This window comes from Uloborus diversus, chromosome 9 (assembly GCF_026930045.1).
Source record: "Uloborus diversus isolate 005 chromosome 9, Udiv.v.3.1, whole genome shotgun sequence".
Classification (NCBI taxonomy): Eukaryota; Metazoa; Arthropoda; class Arachnida; order Araneae; family Uloboridae; genus Uloborus; species Uloborus diversus.
In genome coordinates, this window is record NC_072739.1 from 86007714 (window position 1) to 86027657 (window position 19944).

The following is a 19944-nucleotide window of genomic DNA, read 5'->3' on the forward strand; positions in this document are numbered from 1 at the left end:
TGTCAAGCAAATATTTTAAATTACACTCAGAATCAGCTTGGTAAGTTTTTAAAAAGTTATCATTGAAAAAAAGAAAAGAAGAGCTCTTTGGCTTACGATTGACGAGCAGGACCGGTAGCGACCGGTTAGTTATTCACGTGACAGCAATGACGTCAGTTGTTACTAACCGGTTGGTAACGTAACGAACCAATGCTTCATCAAACGCTTTCGGTTGATCACCGGTTACTTGCGCAGACGAATAAGTGCAGGTGAAAAATACTTATAATTGGTCAAAAATGTCACGTGGTTCCCTCAACCAATCAACCAGCTTAAGTTGAGGTTGACCGGTAAATCAACCGATAACGCTCATATAGAACGACATCGGAAGCGACCAGTTAACCGGTAGCTCTCAATAACGCTGCGGTTACTAACCGGTTACTCAAGGGTATACCGGTAAGTAACCGGTTACAAACCGCAGCGTTCTATCATCTATCGGTTACCTCAGCGGTTACCATTTTAAGCTGTTGATTGGTGGATTGGAGCACGTGATCATTCGATGTCACGTGCTTAACTAACCGGGAGCTACCGGCCGAACTCGTCGAACGTAAGCTTAGAAGTTCAAAACCTAGGTTTTAACTCGTAACTGTAACTGTGAATCAATGTGTACAATGTGTCTGCACGGTGTTATGATTTTTGTTAATTTTTAAAGAGTTTTCTAATATACATTTGATGATCAGAGATCTTGTGTAGTTGATTGTGTTCACTCCAAAAAAGAAGAAGAGGTTAACATAAATACATCTATACTTGCTGCCTCAAATCAAATCTAGCGCATTATTGAACGTTTGGTAACATTCCAAGAACTTGTGAATAAAATATAACAACGTATATAAAGTACAAATTCAAAATGAAAAAAGGTTAAAAAACCAGCAAACAGCTGTTTCGGCACTCTAAAATACAAATGCCATCATCAGTGCAATTAAAAACGAAGACAGGTTCAACCCGACTAAAACACAGTCGAGGCGAACATGACTGTGTTGTATTTTAGAGTGCCGAAACAGCTGTTTGCTGGTTTTTTAACCTTTTTTCATTTTGAATTTGTACTTTATATACGTTGTTATATTTTATTCACTATGCAGTACAAAGTTTTCGACTACTTTTTATGTATTCCAAGAACTTATTTGCATTTCTCAGTTTCAGCAGATTCTCTCTTCTTCTTTTCATTGCTAGTTTTGAGTCGAAAGACTTAACCCTTATAGTACTTTGAATTTTATGAGAAATTACAAATCGTATATATTTTCATGTTTTTTTTTTTTTTTTTTTTTGATAGCTCTTAAAAGAAACTTTGCTATGGAACTTACGCCAGAGGTAGAGTTTGCTCAAAAACTTGTGTCGAACCAGCCGAAAGTTAGGGAGAAAGTATTGAAACAAATTGGAAAATGGTTGGCAGTCAAATCTTCTGCAGATGAAGGTAATTTAGGTTTTTCTGCCTGTAAAATTTCTATTATATTTTAGTGTATTAAGTACAGATTTTTTTCCCATATCATATGTCTTTGTTTCAAATCAGAAGCAAAAAAAAAAAAGATTGCAGTTTCAGTTTCGATTCTTGCATTGCATTTTAAATGTTCTTCGGGTTTTTCATGTGACTAATTTGACTACCATTGCATATGGTAACAATTATTCAACAGGGCAACCTCCTTCAAAACAATTAGGTTTAAAAGAGGCTGTGTCAGTCAAGTCTGAAACATGGGGCTCGGCTAGGAATTGGACTCGTGCGAAGGTTAAAATGTTCGAATGGCTATGTTTCTAGCTTTCAGAAATGTTAAAAAATAAATATTGATTGTAAGAAAACAGAAATGGTAGAATGGCCAAAGCTTTGTCCCATTCTCTAGAATATATAATATGAAATATCTTTTTTCAGTGTTAAAAGCTTGATGGTGATTTTTCTTTCAATACATTTAGTTGGTATAACATTTAATAATTTGTTTTTATACATGTAAATTTTGTATTCATAGTTATTTTTTATGATACTTTCAGCATTTACAGAGGATGGTATGCTAAAGCTATGGAAAGGACTTTTTTTCTACTTTTGGAACTGTGACAAACCCTTGTTTCAAGTAATATAATTTGAATTGATAATTAGTTAATTGTTTATATAATTTCAAATTGTGATTTGATGTGAATTCAGAGGTGCCCCAAACTCTTTTTATATTATATATATCTTAATATATAAAAATCTTCTGTGCGGACGTTTGTCACCATAAGGCTTTTAAACGGCGGAACCGATTTTGATCAAATGTTTTGTGTGTAATTAAATTGTGGCAAGCATGGCTTCAAAGCGCGATGGATCGAATCAGAAACTTTTTGTTAAATTATTAATTAATTTAAACATTGGATGGTTATATCTCCCAAATGATTAATATTTATTTTATCCTATTGTTGAGCGAGAGTTTAAATAAATATTTAACCCGTTGCCGAAGGACAATAAGAAATCCAGCTCTGCTTTTTGAATGTCAATGGAGAATCGATAAAACGTAGAGAGAGAGAGAGAAGCCTTCATTTCTCTCTCTTGAAAGCAACGATTTTAGGCCCCGTGATATATTTTAAAGTAAAGTATTGGAAGGTTCATGCAAAACGTGTGTTTTGTCGTCGTAGTTGAACCATGCAACTAGATCGGTGCTTTAGGTTTTTCTAAAAATATGATCAGAAAGTACCGCACCTAGCAACATTTGTTTCTCGGCTCAAATCCATCTGAGTTTTGGCACCAATAACAAGAGGACTTTAAGGATTATCTAACTAATCAGTACATTATTAAAGGGAAAGATGATGGAATTTAAAGACGAAACAAGTTTTATTTTCGACCAGATAAATTACAACAGGGTAGTTCTGCACACAAAAGCTCAGTGCAGTGGAAGATCTTTATCTTTGGTGGAAGGAGCAGATTAGACAATATATGAAGTTTTAAAAGTTTTCGTTCCAAAGATCGGACCGCTAATCGGTCGGAGTTAGCTTCGCTCACTGACCGGCTGGATTACAGTAACGTGGTGGCTTTGCGACTTTGGCTATAAACAATAGAGTTGTGTGATCATTTGTTTACATTTTAAAGCTTTTGTTAGTGTAATTTATTGCATTTTTTGTTTATTTGGCGAAATATTTCGAATTGCAAAGAATTGTTTTTCGTTTTTAAAGAGTTTTTAGTCATTTTAGTTGAAGAATGTGTTTATTTTACATCGGGTATGGGGGGGGGGATGAGTGCTTTTCGTCTTATTCAGAGAACTGGTTTTACCTTTATAATTTTTCTAAACGATATCCTTTCGATTGTTTTATTTTTTTTCATATGGGGGATGTTGCAGCGGATTTCCCGTTTGTTCTAGATGGTAGTTAGTTTTTACCCTTAATATCTGAGGATGCTTTTTATCCTTTGAGTATGATGGCTGAAGGAACAAACCATCAAGTACAAGAGAAAAAATAGTTAATAAAAACAACTGCTCAGTAGGCATTAGATAAATCAAATTGAAATAAATATACGCCATATACCAAAGCAGCTTAAAACATTTTTTTTTACTTATTTTTTTCAACAGAACGGTTCAAACACTGGATAGTTTATTGAATTTTTTTAAGTTTTCAATTTACAAAGTTTGAACAGAACAATGTCTGTCGGACACAATGTCTGTTGAAAAAAACATTTTAAAAAAGGGGGGGAGGATTTAAAAAAAAATATGTAAACAAAGCCAAAGAAAAATAAAAAGAAAGGCTGCTTTGAGGTTGAACTCATCAACATTGGAAATCTCAAAGTATGAAGTACCAGAACTACAAAGCAACAGCAAATGGGTAGTTAGGCAAACGCATTACAAAATCCAAATAATGCATACTTTGAAGCAGCAGCAAAGTATGCATACTTGCTAAAAAGTATGCATACGGTTAGCAACAATTTTTTGTTACTTACCATTATTATACTTAACTTTTGTGATTGCTGCTTTGCCCATTTTTAAGTTAAAGTTGTGTTTTTTTTTTCTTTGCTACTTTTATTTGTTTTATGTATTGTGTGTGTGTATATATATACATGCATATATAAATTTAGTAATAAATTTTAACGAGATTTGCTAGAACTTGAAGAAGTAGTACAAAAAAGTAGTACAAAACCGACAAATTTAAACACAACTACATTTAAACAGCAAAAATTAAATGGGTGGGCCCTGCTTCATCGAAGGAGAGTGGGAGCAGTGGTTGTACTTAAAATTTGCATGTTTCTAAAGAGGTCGGCAGCGCACTAGTTAACATTGAAAGTTTAATTGTTTAGAAGTCTAAAAAAGAAAATACTACTGCCAACTTGTGCAACCCCCCCCCCCTCCCCACTCTGACCTGCAAATAAAAGAAAGCAGATTACTCACCCAGTTTTAAAAAAGACGATTCCATCATCCAAACTCAGTCCATATTCTTTCATGTCAATACGGTAACCAGACCTTGCATCCACCTAATTCCTCCCTCAATCGGGTTTCAGTACTACGCATCATCAGAGTTGAATCAGGGGTCTGTCCAGGATTTTTCACAGGGTCTGTTTTTTGTGAAAAATAAAATAATTTTGTGAAAAGTGAATTAATTTTGTGAAAAATCAAATAATTTCGCAAAAAAAAAAAAAAAAAAAAAATTTTTTTTGTTTAATCGAAATTTTAGAGCGGGAACAAACTGCATCATTTAAACTTAAAGTAGAGTATTTTCCTCTTCTCTATGTTGAGGATATCATTCTGGGATGTTTTACTAGTATTTGGCGGGGGGGGGGGGCATCGCTCCCTCAAGTAGCAATATCTATCTACCATTCTACATTATGTTGGATTATACTAGAAATATTTCTGTACAGCATTTAAATGGGGTAGCAAAATAAATAAGTAAATAAAATTTAGACGAGGGTTCAGCATTTAACTTTTTGACCCAAGGCACTTTTAAACACAGAATTTCGTTTAAAACTTATAAATTCCGTGATTTTAACAAAAATAAAAAGAGATTTTATTTGTTTACTTCTTAACAAAGCGTATTAAACAGCAAAATTTCAAAAAATCAAGTTCCCGTAGAGGATGCAAAGAGATCGTAATTCTCAAAGTGAAGGCATCAAAGGTATAAAAACGGCTTGTAAAAGAAAAAATTTAGATAAAATTATTTTTAAATTGCATTTTAGAGTCCTATGATAAACATATCATTAATATTTGTGGACACAGTTGAAGCAAAAATAAAATTAAACCATCGATTCAGAATTTTAATTTTTGACTCGTAAAGAAAATGGAATTTTGCTTTAAAAATTTGAAATGCGTGTTCTAACAAAAATAGACTTTTCATTTATTTGCATATTAATATAGCGAAATTAGCTTGAAAAAAGAACAAAATATGATTCTTATATTGGATGTTTAAAAGATTGTATTTTTCAAAATGTAGGCATCTAAGGAAAAAAAACGGCAAGTAAAACAGTTTATTTAAAGTTAATCATCCTTGTTAGCATCGAGAAATCAAACCCATATAATTTTCTCCCAAATCAACAGTTAAATATCGCACAGCACCATAAAAACGCAAATATTGGCAAGCTGGTAAAATGATGAGAATATTTTCTAATCAAGTCATTATAAAGGTTTAACACCAGACGTGCCAGATGTTAAATGGCGTGCCAGATGTTAAATGGCGATAATTTTGAAGTTGGTAACCCTATCTGATGCGATCAGATTTTTTCCCCACCCTTACTATCCCTTTGCAGTTCTAAGTTCATTTTGCTGATATATATTATTATTGTTTATTAAACCATCAGCAGGGAGAAAACTGCTTACCAAAGTCGTTTCAGAAAAGTTTATAACAACACCGCTGCTAATTAGCTTTGATAAAACAAACAAAATTATTTAAAACCAAACTTTTTTTCAGCTGTTAATTTCTTTCCAAGAAACAAACAAGCAGTATATTTATTTGACAGTAGCAATTTATCGTTTCCAGGAGCATCACAAGAGTGTCGATTTTTTTTTCTGTGTAAAATTAGCAGATTTTGTATAGCTGATCCCTCTAATTTGACTTCAAAAAAGGTTTCAAAAATTATCGGTTTAATATGCTAATATGCGTTATTTTGCTTTCAGATTTGCTCTTTCAATAAACAATTTGTGAAAGATCCGTTCTTGTTTATCAGAATTTTGTGAAGGGTCCGTTTTGGTTGATCAGGATTTTGTGAAAGGTCCGTTTTGTTTGATCGGGATTTTGTGAAAGGTCCGTTTTGGTTGATCGGATTTTTGTGAAGGGTCCGTTAACGGACCCAAATATTCTCTGGCCAGAACCCTGTGAATGGATAACCGCTGCCATTAAGTAGTTATATGGGCGGAAAAATTATCCATTCTGCCGAAAAGAATTACACAACAGATTCAAGTAGTAAAATATAAATTCAGCAGATAGTAGTTCTGATAATATAAATTAGCGATGAATTTCTAAGACCTGTTTATTAAAAAGCGTGTCATCATTGCATATTTAAAAAAAATCTAAAGTTGACCAATGATGATGTTAATAAGAATATTTTTATGCAAATTACTAAACCAGTAAAGCATGCTTTTAATCTGAAAATTTAAATGTTCGTTTTTATCATATAAATCTGTCAAAAGTTGAAGATTTTGAATCTTAAAAGAAATATCCAAAAAGTTAGCATCAGGTACGTCCCAGAAGAGATGCATGAGCTGCAGAACAATTCTGTTCAAATGAGAGGAAATTTCAGACAAATTTTCTGCAGAAAATCTAGAAATTTCTGCAGATTTCCGTAGAATTTCTGCAGAAACTGCAGATTTTCTGCATATTTCTTCTAAATGAAGATATAATTCTGCAAATTACTTGAAATTAGAAGAAAATCTGAAATTTTCGCAAATTATGCTTAATTGGCGGAAAGCTCAAGCAAAATGTCGGAATTTCCTGCATCATTTGCAGAAACTTTAGACTCACTTTGAACTTAAATAAATCTGCAAAATTTGGGCAAAATATTAGGATATTTGCAGAAATTCTATATATTTTTGCAGAAAATCGTCTTTGACTGCTTGCACAAGCTTTATGCCCTTAATCACTATACAGAATGAGGTTTTTCTGCCTTTTACTGGAGTTCTAGCTTTGTATGTTTGTTTTGTAAAATTTTACTCCTTGTTGCAGTATTTCAGACCTCAGAGAGATCCTATATTTCTTATAAATCTGAAAACATTCTGATTTTTCGTGCATTTTGGTTTTCTCTTTCTTATTTTTTCCTAATTGCTCTACATCCACCAGAATTTCTGCCATAAATGTATGTTTCGGATCGGAAACATGCCAACATTGAAACGTGTCTCGCCGAAAATGAAGTGTCTGGCTTGAGGATTCAATCTCGTTGCATCCTCAATTATTTCAATTATTTTGAAAAGTTTTGAGGTACTGCCGTAACTCGACTCATTTAGTGTATTATTTTAGTTATTCTATTATTTATTAATATTATTTTGATTGCTCGCTCATACTGTGTAAACCCCCCCCCCCCAAAAAAAAAGTGATTTGAGACCCAAGCTAAGGTTTTAACAAAATATTTCATGTTTGCTTTTTTTTGCATTCAATTTCAACAATCTTACATGGTTTGGGTTTTACAGCCTGCCTTTTTGGGGACTTTGAGAAAGTTTTCATGATTAACTTATTTTATGACTTTTCTCTGTGTACAATGCTAGAAGTTCTTGCAGAAAAATTTTTGTCAAATGATATTACGTTGCAAAACATCACAAAGTATTCTGTTTTAGGAATTGTTTTATCTGCATAAAATGCAATTAAATTTGAATGTATGTACTGCATATATTTTAACGGTTTGTATCACATTTTATGTCCAATATATTTATGCAAGGACAATTTTTATCTTATTTGCCCCACATTTTAAGCGCTTTTCAGACTATCCCTGATTTTAATTACCCCCCAATACCAATGGTAGTGATTCAGTGTGTGTGTGTGTGGGGGTTGGGGGGATCAACCCCTCAATTCCTCCCCACACTTTTTTATGGTTCATTTATTTATTTTATTTTCCAATTTATGAACTAAACCTAAAAATTATAAAAATAGCAGAAATGTTAAAATTTTTGTATCATAATTATTTGTTTTACTTGGTATATCTGTTTACAAAACATTATTTAGCAGAAGCAGTAACTTTTAGTCTGAATTCAGTGTTTAAATATTAGTAAATCGATTGTTTTACTTAAACAAGCCATACTTGCTTAATGAAATTATTACCAAGCATTTGACATCTCAAAATACTTTAGGGTAAATAATGTAAGTCTAATTCATGCTTAAGTGTTTTTTCGGGGAAAGTTATTGTGTACGTAATTCATCAAAATCATATAAAAAATATGAGTTAAGCTGTTAGATTTACATCAATTACCACTCATATGCTCTTAAAACCAGCCTTAGCAAAATTTTGTATGTATTTTTTCCCTCCTTTTTTTTTTTTTAAATTTCTTTTGCTGCTGCTAAAAATTCTATCATTTTTAGTTATTGTTTTTTTTGCACCCCCCCCCCCCCCCACTCTTCAGTTTCAATCCCCTCTGTCCAGTACCCATTCCATCCAATTTCACGAATAATCAGGAGTGTGCTGTACTAACAGAAAATACTCACAGTTCATGTGATTTGGATGGAAGTTTTAATAATATTGATATTTTTGTTCAAATTTTAAAATTTACTTAAAAATACTTTTTTTAATAATATAATTGAGTGAATGAAATTAATTAATCTACAAGAAACATGTTTGCCTATTTAGTTTTAATGTTTTTTCTAGATAGTTTTTTATGTATATAATGTTTTAATTTCCCTTTTTCTTCTGAACCTATTTTCAGGAAGAAAGAGCTGATTTGATAAGTAAATATATTCATGCTTTCAAAAAGACCAAGTATTCCTTTTTATATATGGACACTTTTTTCCAAACCATGTCAAGAGAATGGTTTGGCATTGATAAATACAGAATTGAAAAGTTTATGATGGTGAGAATCTTTAAACATACTTTTTTCTCATTAATTTTAAAAACAAAATGTATTGATTTCATCAGTTCTAGAACCAATTGTTTCAACTATAAAATGCTTTTTGTTATAAGTTTATGTTTATCTTACTGGTCACATTATACTCACCAGTAAAGATAAATGAAACTTACAAAAGATGAATATTGATCTTTATTTTTTTATGTTACTACAAATAAGTTTTACAGGGTCTGTATAGCAAGTAAGGAGACTGAGCTGTGTTCTAAGAATTTATTGCAGATATTAATACTCACTCCTAAAATTCTTCAAAATAAGACTTTTTACCTAGCACACACTTATCTTAAAGAGTCTTCTAAGCTTTGAAGGCTGCTTTGTAGCCTGCTTCCAGAATGTCCTTTAAAAGTCTTGTACTAGCGCTTTCACAGCATCCAGAGTTCCATGGTGATGCGCCTTTAGTAATTTTTCATAGAAAGAAGTCTGCTGGGGCTAAATAGTGGCTATTGGTGGGCTGGGGAGGCAGAAAGATACCATTATGGACCAGGAAGTCTTGGAGGATGAAGCAGGTGTTTCCAGAATTTCTCAAGTTTTCAGCGATGATTATGTGAACTAATTTTATCAAGTCCAACTTCATCTGCAATCTTTCTCAGAATTAACCAGCGGTCCAAATCAAGCACAACATGCACATGATCGACATTTGCATCCGTTCTGCTGGCTGACGGACACCCTGTTTGAGATTCATCCTCGACGTTCTCTCGGCTAGTTTTGAAAAACTCGTGCTACCGAAACACATGTGCTTTTTAGAAAACTATCCAGTGTGTGTGCACTTGAGAGGTACAGTCCCACCAGGAAAAAATGAGTCTCATTACTTTTTATGCAGACCCTGTATGTAAACAAAAAATAACATCATTGCATTGATTCAATGTGAAAAGACTTATTTTCAGCAGCTTTTAAGATTTAGAGATTTTGGGATCAAAACTGCTTCATGGAGATATGTTTACATAGTATCCCCCCCCCCACATAGCTTTTTTTTTTTGTCATTCTGCATAACCTTGAAATTCGTAAATGTGGAACTTTTAATTTTGACCATTCAGTTTTCTGATAGTTTAAGTGTAAAATATATGTCTTAAAATAATTTAATTAACAGTAGTAAAATTAACTAAAAATGTTTTATTGATACTGGTTGGTTGTAGTTTGCAGATGTTTTTTAAAAAGACTTTTCAACTGCAACATGCGTTTAAAATTTATTGTTTCTTGTTGAAACATTTTCTAGTGTTTATTTAATTATAAAAAATAAATTAATTAAATATGGAATGAAGTTTTCTCTTGCTTTAATTTTATTATGAAATCTATATATATATGTCCTGCTAATTTTATTGTTTGAATCTTTAGGATCTAGTGACAGCTTAGAATGGCTGGGCTAGGCCCTTAAAGTTCTGTGTAGTGTGAGGAGGGGGGGAGGATGAAAGAAGAGCACTTATCAGGTTTATGAAAGTTTGTTATGTGTATAAAATCAGTTTCCAAAAGAGATTTGTAACTGTGAATAGTGATTCAGAGTTACTTGGTACTTTTATTCTGTTGAAAAAATAAATGTAAAATATCGAAGGAAAATTATGAGTGCAATAAGACTGTTTCATGAACTATTTATTTGAATTAAGAAATTTTTTTTATCTCATCTTATGTTTTAATCGAACTTAACGAAAATGACTTACTGCTAGAATCAAGACAATTCGGAGGGAAGTTAGAAGCTTTTTACTGCATTTCTTGCAAAAAAGAATGAGCTGATTGAGAAAACTCAGGTCTAATAGCTTTAAAAAGTCACTGCGCAATGTTAAAATTAGCGTTCAATTGACTCCGACAACAAAGCATTTCTTTCAATTGCTTATCATGTAGCTTTAAAACTGTTCAGCATTAACTTCTGAGTTAGATCAGTTTTCCAATTTATTTTCAAGTTTCAAATTTATGTATGTCACATGTGAATGAGTATTTTTGTAATTAAATTTTGAAACATATTTAACACTTTTAACTATTCAACTGTGCGATAATTAGTAGCTTGTTTGAAAAGATGGACTAACTGTAGTGCTAAATTATGTGAATTTGGGTACATATGCAGTACACAAACATTTATTTAAATGTTAGTCTTCTTGGACAGAAAAGTAATTTAAAAAGGGCACACACACACACTGGTTTCAACTAAGTTGGTATGTTAAATTTTTTGCGGTCAATGTGTTAAATCATCTTTATCTCAAGACTTACTAGCACACATAAAGTTTGTTAATTTAAACCAAGATGTGTTTTGTAATGTTAAAATAGATGAAAATATATTTTAAAAGGAAAATAATCCAATACAAGTGAACTTGGTGCTAAATTAGCTTTAAATTCAATTTTTCCTTTCAGTAAAATGTGTGAAATTTACTTATTTGGTAAGCTTTAGAAGGTTTTATTTACAATTTTCATGAAACATTTTTACTTGAATAAATAAATTGCAAAAAGTGTTACTGTGAAGAATTTTTCTTTTTTTTTTTTCATTTGAAAAATACTATATTCATTATAGAAGTTAATAGATTTTTTTAAAACTTGCTGTGATGGAAATTCTGTATTGAAATAGTTAGGAAACTTTACTTAGTGATAATTATTCTCACAAAATTGGGGGAGGGGGGGGGGCAAGAAACAGTTAAGGGCCCAAGGAAACTCCATAACATTGCTGTTAGTACTCAGTTACTTAATGGGTTTGTGCAAAATAATATGTTGTGAAATGTAAATCATAAATAATTTTTGTATTTTCCTTTATTTTAGTTTGTCAGAAAATTTTTACGGGAATGTTTTGAAGTTCTTAAGAGATCCGAGTGGAATTTTAAACGTGTGAAACAGTTTCGAAAAGTTATGAAGAAAACAGTTATCAGTCCAAAATCAGAAAGTGCACCTCTTGGGCTAAAAATTCATATTTGTGACATATACATGGAAGAGCTAGCAAGAGCAGGCTCAGAACAGGTATTATACTTTTTAGCTAATATTCAACATATATTGTGTTATATTTAAGTTAAGTGCTATTGGCCCCTGCAATAGCGCATTTGGCTCAGAAATGAAGATCTTGGGCATAGAAAGTTCACTAATCTTCCCATCTGAAATCAAAGCAAAGAACATAAATTTCTGTTTACTATGAAAATGTAACATCAGCAGTACAAAGGATAACTTCTTCCCTGAAATATCAGACTTTTTAACACTGATGAAACTGTACTGTGTTCTTTATTTTTGAGGGGGAGGGTGGGGGCAAGAATCTTTCTATTTTGAAGCCCAGACATCTATTTCCTATAATAGTATTACCTAAATCGGTATTTCATCCATTACCTCTGCAAAGTTCTGGCTTTAGAATTATTTTGCGCTTAAACCGTACCCGCCACTAAATTTCCAATCTTCAAAATAATCTTAATAATAAAAATTTCTTGATCGATCAAAAAGCAGAAGGAAAGAAATTTTAAAGAACAAAATAATTTTTCATTGCATACATTAATTTTAAACTAATGATGCTTTTGTTTATGTAATTTTATGTTTCCTTTTCCATACAATTTTTTTCTTTTTTTTTTCTTCAGCTAACTCCAGAAATGATCACATGGTTTTTAAATCCATACTTAATTGTCTTCTGGAAGTGTGATGAGTAAGTACAAACATTTTTGTTTATATTTTTCTGTAAAAGTAAAACTTAATTAGAAAATAAACTCTTGCAAAACTTTTTAACAATGACATAATGATAACTCTAAGATTATCAGGCGACTTGATACAAATGAAGAAGAAAGGAAGAATGGGAATGCAGGCTCTAATTAATCTAGTAACACACTTGATAACAATTGCCAGGTCAGTTGTTGGCTTTTTTTATGAATCAAAAGCATTGTTATAAATAAGAATTTAGGTGTCATGATGGGATAAGTTTCTAGGTGTCAAAATAAAAATTTTTGATGTCATTTTAATGGATCAAATGTACATATAAAATTATAAATATTTTTAAAAATGAAATTGAAATGCTAAATATTTACGGTAGCACAGGTTTAAAGAAATGTGTAAAATATACAAAAGAAAATTATTTTTTACTACAGCTATTTAGTTGTATTTTAAAATTTTACAAATCCATACTTCAATAAGGGCTCATTCATTAATTACTTAAAGGTCCCGAGGGAAAGGGGCATGGAAAATTCTCTATATACCATTACTTGGGGGGGGGGGGGGGGGAGGGGGGTTAGACCCATTCTTACATAATATTTTTCAAGTTGCTATTTCATATTAAAAATTGCGCAGTCAAGTGGTTTGACAGGGATCATATTTCATTTGCTTCTGGAAAGTAAAAAATGTGTTAGGATGAGCTGTTTTTTACTTGTTGTTCAAAGAATGAATAGTGTAAAATATAATAAAAGATTCACACTGTGTATGGCATGTTTTATTTTTAATTAGTATTGCATCAAGTACAAAAAAATGTCAAAAGTTTTAAATTTATAACTTTCCTACTGCTCCTTTAGATTCACTTCACAAAATTTGTCATCACTTTTCTCATCCTCTTATACTTGGAAAAGTTTTTCAGTTTTCACTATACTGTATTTTTAGCCATACTTTTTCATTGAATTTGGAATAAATATTTTAAATATCAATTTATTTTGCATTTGAGAAGTTTTTTTTTTTTTTTTTCCCGCCATCACGCTGCAATTGCAAATATTTTAGAATCAAATAAAAAGCAGTATTCAGTTTAAAAGTTTGAACAAATTATAAGAAATCAGTGTTTGACCACATTTATCTATTCTATAGTAAATACAAACTATTGGCACATACTGCTGTGTAATAGTAAAATTAATGAATAAAATAATTTGAAAGGAAACTTCATTACATTTCTGGAGCCCAAACTAGTAACTTAAGAGCCTTGTTGCACCCTTACTACGGCCTCTATGCAGCTTCAACCACCTTACTCTGGCTCACATTCGATGATAATTGAACTTAATCCTGAATTTTGTCTAGCCATTTGGTAGCGAACTGGAACTAAACATCGCTCTTAGGAAACGACATCCATAGTTTAGATGGTTCATAATTACCCCACTAGAAACCGTGAAAACATTATACCTATTAGCGCAAAAACAAATCTATTGTTTAATGGCATTAACTCTTACGGACCAAGATTGTGGAACAGCTCACCCAACTGTTTAAAAACTATTAATAATCGAAATTTGTTTAAGAAAAGGCTAAAAAATTTTATACTCAGTTCTACTGCAGTAAATTTAGGATTAAGTAGCATATTTGTAATAGTATGCCTGGGTTCCGTTATAAAATTAGACGTACTTCACTGCATTACTTGTGTTGTTATTATGTGTTCTTTGTATGATTATGCATTTATTTTTTGTTAATTCTATCGTATGTATAAACTGGCCCTAAATTAAGTTCTTTTCTGAGTGGTGGGAGCTAGGCAGGCTATTGTTATAGCCTTTACTCCCATCAATCAGGGATTTTCAAATAGACTGGGTGAAATATATTTCTGTTTGTAATTTCTTTTTTCTTTTATTTTATATGTGAAATGCATATTTGTTTAAAAAAATATTTCCCTGATTGAAATAAAATTAATTGAATTGGGAAAAAATGAAAAAAAAGATACATTGTTTCTTCTATTTTTTCAAAAAACCTGTAAAAATTAATTGAAACTAGTAAAAAAGAAGGATTGCATGTGACTTTTTTCCTTGCCTGCATACTCATTAGCCTTTGTATATTTTAGTTTCATATAAAAAAAAAAATTTTACAGCTCATCTTTCCTTGAAAATGTATCAAAAGATGTCTTCTTATATCTATTAAATCAAGATGCTGATGAGCAAGAATTTCATGAATTCCCTGTTTTAAAGGTAAGTCCTTCAACTCTTAAAGACATTTGTCTGCATAGATAGAGCGTTTTTTTTTTTTTTTTCAATTTCAATTTAAATATGAAATGCTACTTTTACCAATGGCAACTGTGTATTTAAGTTGAAAAAAAGTACTTTTAATAAACTCATCTAACAAAATCTCCTCAAAACTATTGTCTTTTCAGATCTACCAATCTCTCTACTGTTGATGTATTGTGTAACTCATACAACTAATGTATTCTAGTGTTATCCTTAAATTCGTCTATAGCAGTTACTTTTCTAGCTATTTTTAAAAATTGTGCATATTTTTTTAATCAAAAATGCATAAAAAGATTTTTGTTCTTCTTTCTATTTCTTTAACTTATTTAATATGTATAATTTTTTCGTATTCTTAACAAACTGGATATTTTGCTTTCAAGTGTTTAATTATTGCAAACAAAGGGCAGACCAATGTTTTTTCCCAAAATTGTTTCACTAGAACTAGAAAAAAAATTTTTTTTTTTTTTTTGGTTAGCAAAATAGTGCTGATTCTTTTTTTTTTTTTTTTGTTATCAGTCAACTAGAAATACAATTAGGCCTATTAATGGTTTTTATCCTTTATTGATAAATAAAGTAAGGTGTATAGTTCTATAGCTGCAAAAATTATGCTTTTGTTATGAATTTGGAAGTTAGATGTGCAGAAATGTTTTGTCCTTCCATTATAAATTGCTTATTTGATTTATAAAACTTTTGAAAAATTCCTAAACTATTTTAATAAGCTCAAAAATTGTTAATTAAAAATGCATGTTCAGTGCAGAAACCTTAAGCGAAATCGGTCTGAGGAAGAGTAAGGCAGAAAGAAAAAAAATCTTTGGCCCTGTTAATCAGTTGTTTGAAGTTTCACTTCTACTACACCATTGTCAACTCTGATTTTTATAAGGCCAGTTATCTCGTAAAAATTCTTCATGTTTTTTAGTTCTATAAATCAGTAGTTTTTGTCTCAAAAGTTATGTATTTAAACTTTTTCTCTTGATAGTTTGATGCAACTGAAATTCAAAAGTTGTTATTGGAGCATGCAACAAAACCAACAATCAGAAAATTAAATAGGAGTAGGATGTATGATGTTATTCAAGAGTAAGTAAAATATGCACTATGTAAGTGTTTTTTAAACATTAAATATTATTTTATTAGAATGGAAGGGCTCTCAATGTGTTATTTTCTTTCAAATGAACTCATAAAGTGTAAAAAATTCATATAATTGATGATGGAATTACAGTATAACTTCGATTTAACAATACCCGATTTAACGATTTCCTGAATTTAATGATATTGTTACAAATTCTGTAAATAGTAATTATTTTTGTGATTAATTTATTGTAATCTAGCTAAATTTGGCGTTTATTCCATTATTCTTCATCTAAAATTATCTTAGTATCGTAACCTGTAAATAGTTTCTTGTAATGAATATACAACCCCCGTACATTCGACTGAAGTATACGGTACCCCTATTTTTCATTGATAAGATTTGTGAATGCATAAAAAAAAAATGGAAGGAAACTTCAGGAATCTTGTGGAATATTTAAGAGATCTCTTTCAATGTCTATAAATAGCCGTGCCGAATGAAAAAAAGTCAGTCTCGTCTGAGCCGTTGGGCGGAAAGCATGTATTTTGCTCTGTGTGTATTAGCCTTTTTTTCTCTGTGTTGTTTTGCGTATTTGGATGTAAATACATGTGCCATCTTTGAGTATACAGTGTTAATTGATATTTGCCTAATTGCTATGGCAAGTTTAGTAGTTGTTAAACGATCTTTCCTGTACATAGTGTAAATAAATCTCCTGTGTTTTCTCAAGAACTGTGTCGTCATTTCAAGAAAGTTTGAATCTGCACTGGAACTCTTTACAACATGTTTCATTGGTCCAGATTTGACTGCATGGAATGTCTATGCTCCTTGATTTAACGATAACTTTTTCCAGTCCCTTGACAATCGTTAAGTCGGGATTATTCTGTACTTCATTTTTCGCTCAATATTGTGTAAGGTGTTATTTTTACTTAATGCACTTTGAGTATGAATAGCAAAATTACGACCTGTGTTCATTTCTAATGTAAAATTGCTTACTGCGGGCAAGTAAAACATAATATTGGTAATTAATGATGTGATTCCTCTTGTGCACCTGATGGCACCTGATGCGTATAGCCACACAACAAATCAGTCATATGCATCTGTGCAATGATTAGTGATTTCTATTTTGCATTAGTTGTAGTGTCTCTGTTGCAAAATTATGCAAAAGTAAGTAGCAAGTTTTTATATAAAGCTATTGAGCAACCCAACTATCAAAATATACTTTACGTGGCTGATAGTATTAGTTTAAATTTATGTGCACGATTGAGAACCTCAAATTTAAATAATTAAATAAAATCTCCTTGTGCATTGCTATATTATTTTGTTTAAAAAAATTAACAATTCTTTTACTTCAGCGACAAGATACAGTACAACCGCATTTCTCCAGACTAACTGGGAGCAAAGCCAATTCAGACAAACGAAAATCTGGATAATATCGTCGCCTCAGAGCAGCAGTAAGGCAATTAATCCTAGGAATAACACTAAGATATCCTACTGTTGCTCAGAGGTGACAAAATGGGGAATAAGCGAAACAAAATCTTAAATAAGAGTAAAAAACAATGCTTTATATAAAGAACACATGGAATCGTTTTTCTGGAACTTTTATGGTTCAGCTGCAGTGGTGTCGAACTGACGCTCCAAGTACGCTACGTTGTTGCATTACTGTAATTTATTGTACTACCTAAGCAGGAGCCAAGGACGGATACAAGGGAGGGGTGATGGGGGCGATCGCCCCTCCCTTAAGGAACGTGTACTCGCAATTTTTCCAAATTGAAGTCTTAAAACGCAAGTGTAGACCATTTTTGGTAATAAGGAAAAGAATACAGTTTAAATCTCTCTACTGAAAACTTTTTGGAATTAAAGTTTCAATGAAGCAGTTTTAAACTGAGTTTGATGATGTTAGAGGGATGATTCTTCGAAGCATTCCAACGGAATTATTACGAACTTAAAAGTTCTTAAGCGCAATTTTTTTCTTAATTCCTCTATCAACAGAAAAGGAAAGAAATTGGTTCAGGCACCTCCTTGGCTAAATCACTTTGTTTTAGCTGTGTTCAATAAAAATGCTGTGGAAGCCTCTTTCACACCTTTAGCATGTATAAATCAGATGCCTTGAAAGAGGTAAGTTAAAAAATTAACTGTCCCTCCTTGGAGCATTTCTGAATCCGTCCTTGGCAGGAGCTCCACATTTAATCAAAATAAAAAGTAAATGTTTGGTGTATTTATAGCTCCGTTCTTGCTATCACAATTTTAAATTATTATTTAAGTCAATGTAGTTTATTTTTAATTCCACATATTTGATCTGGATAAACTGGAGATCTGGTTAAAGGAGATTCTGCTGTAAATTTTTTCAGTCATCCATCCCGTTTTTCTACTCTAAATATCATGTGGATTTTTTTCAGACTCCTGTTTATTTTGAGCTTTCAAATAAAAATCGTCTTGTAAATTAGTTATGGTCTTTTAATATTTTGAGTTTTCTAAAAAGTTTCATTTTTTGGAAAAATTGATGGAATGTTCAAATTTTCAAAGTGTTGCATTTTATTTACATCTTTAAAATATTTCTCTTTATGCTTGATATCTCTCTTTGTACTTGTATTTCTGATCAATATTCATGCATATTTTTAAAACTTATTTTAAGGTATGAGAATTTTAAGAATAATGTTTCTTCGATGGACTCCATATTCTTTGAAAAGAGAAAACCAAGTCGCAAATTAAGGAAAAGGGCGGTGGAGAGAGCAACATTAGCTCTTGTGAGGGAGGAGGAAAATTTTTCTCATGAGAAGAAATCTCAGAAACCAAAACGAAAACGAGGCAGTGATAGTGAGGAGGAGGAGGAAGAAGAAGTTGATAGCAATAATGACAGCAATAATGATGACGACAGTGATGACTTCTGAAGAAAATTGACATGTACATATCAATATGATTGTAAATAAATTGATGTATTTTCATCTTCTGCTTCTGTCTTAAAAACCCACACAGCAATTGGCCCAAGATTATTTTAAAGAAAAAATAGGATTTTGAAGTAAAATACTTTAATGATTATTATGGATGCACCAATAAGAGCAAAGTGGCCGATTACTTGTTGCCGATCAATTGGTTGTTGATGGAAGATTAATCGGCTCTGGCCGATTAATAATAATGATGGTTATTTTTAATGCTACCAATTCCTCCATCACTTTTTTTTCTTTTCTTTTTTTATGGCTTTAGTAATAGATAGCAGTTTGTTTCCGAAAGACGATTTTTCTCCACTTTCCTAACTTCCAAAAATAATTTCAAAATTTTATGCAATTTCGTTCAGCCAATTTTTAAATTAATGTTAATAAAATCGCATATTGTTAATTAGACATGAAAAATTAAAAAATATTAGGGGTAGCCAGGGGTCAGCAGGCAAATTAAGGAGCATTTTTTAATTTAAATTTATTTTTAAATTATTAGTAGCCATTTAATCCAAGTTTTTTATTCATTATAAAAAATATTAGGTTATCTAAAAGCACTATTCTGAAGGGGAAAAGTATTGACTCATGAAACATGATGCAAGGTTGTACACATGTCCATACTTATTCAAAATAAAGAAAATAAATTAAAAAAAAATGTTACTTCAAAAATAATATTACTTCAGTTTGTAAAAAAGTAAAATATTTGCATATATATATATATATTTTGCATCAAAATTGTGCTTTTTCCTTTTTTTAGTTCATATTTGTAATATAATACATTCTGTAACTACAAAAATTTGTAATTTATTGCATTTAAGTCAATTATTGAACTATATTTTGAACACTTTCTTTTGCACACATGCATAAATGTCGAAAAATTGGTTAATGAAAAAAAAAAAAAAAACTCCTGCATACAAATTGAAATTTTTAATGAAGAATTTAATTTCCTCGTAACTAAATTAAAATCAGATGCATAAATAAGTTATATACTATATATATATATATTTATACTTGAATATCCACATTGGATACATGCATTAAATAGTCCAAAAAATAGTTTTGGCACATTTTGTTCTGTTTTTGATATTTTCTCACAAAAT

The 19944-nt window shown here is 31.3% G+C and overlaps 1 protein-coding gene across 2 annotated transcripts; it reads left to right on the top strand.

Annotated features, from left to right (window-relative positions):
- The first annotated feature begins 637 nt into the window (after window positions 1–637).
- LOC129229969 (ribosomal RNA processing protein 1 homolog A-like) lies at window positions 638–18833 on the top strand. 2 transcript variants are annotated; one of them, XM_054864354.1, is made up of 9 exons: window positions 638–761; window positions 1307–1447; window positions 2014–2093; window positions 8814–8957; window positions 11745–11939; window positions 12539–12603; window positions 14719–14815; window positions 15828–15925; window positions 18547–18833. In XM_054864354.1, exons 2-9 carry the CDS (start codon window positions 1327–1329, stop codon window positions 18800–18802), a joined length of 1056 nt encoding a protein of 351 aa, XP_054720329.1. In that variant the 5' UTR covers window positions 638–761; window positions 1307–1326; the 3' UTR covers window positions 18803–18833. The 2 variants fall into 2 exon arrangements, with proteins under 2 accessions (XP_054720329.1, XP_054720330.1); XM_054864355.1 differs by having other exon boundaries at window positions 649–824.
- The last annotated feature ends 1111 nt before the right edge of the window (window positions 18834–19944 follow it).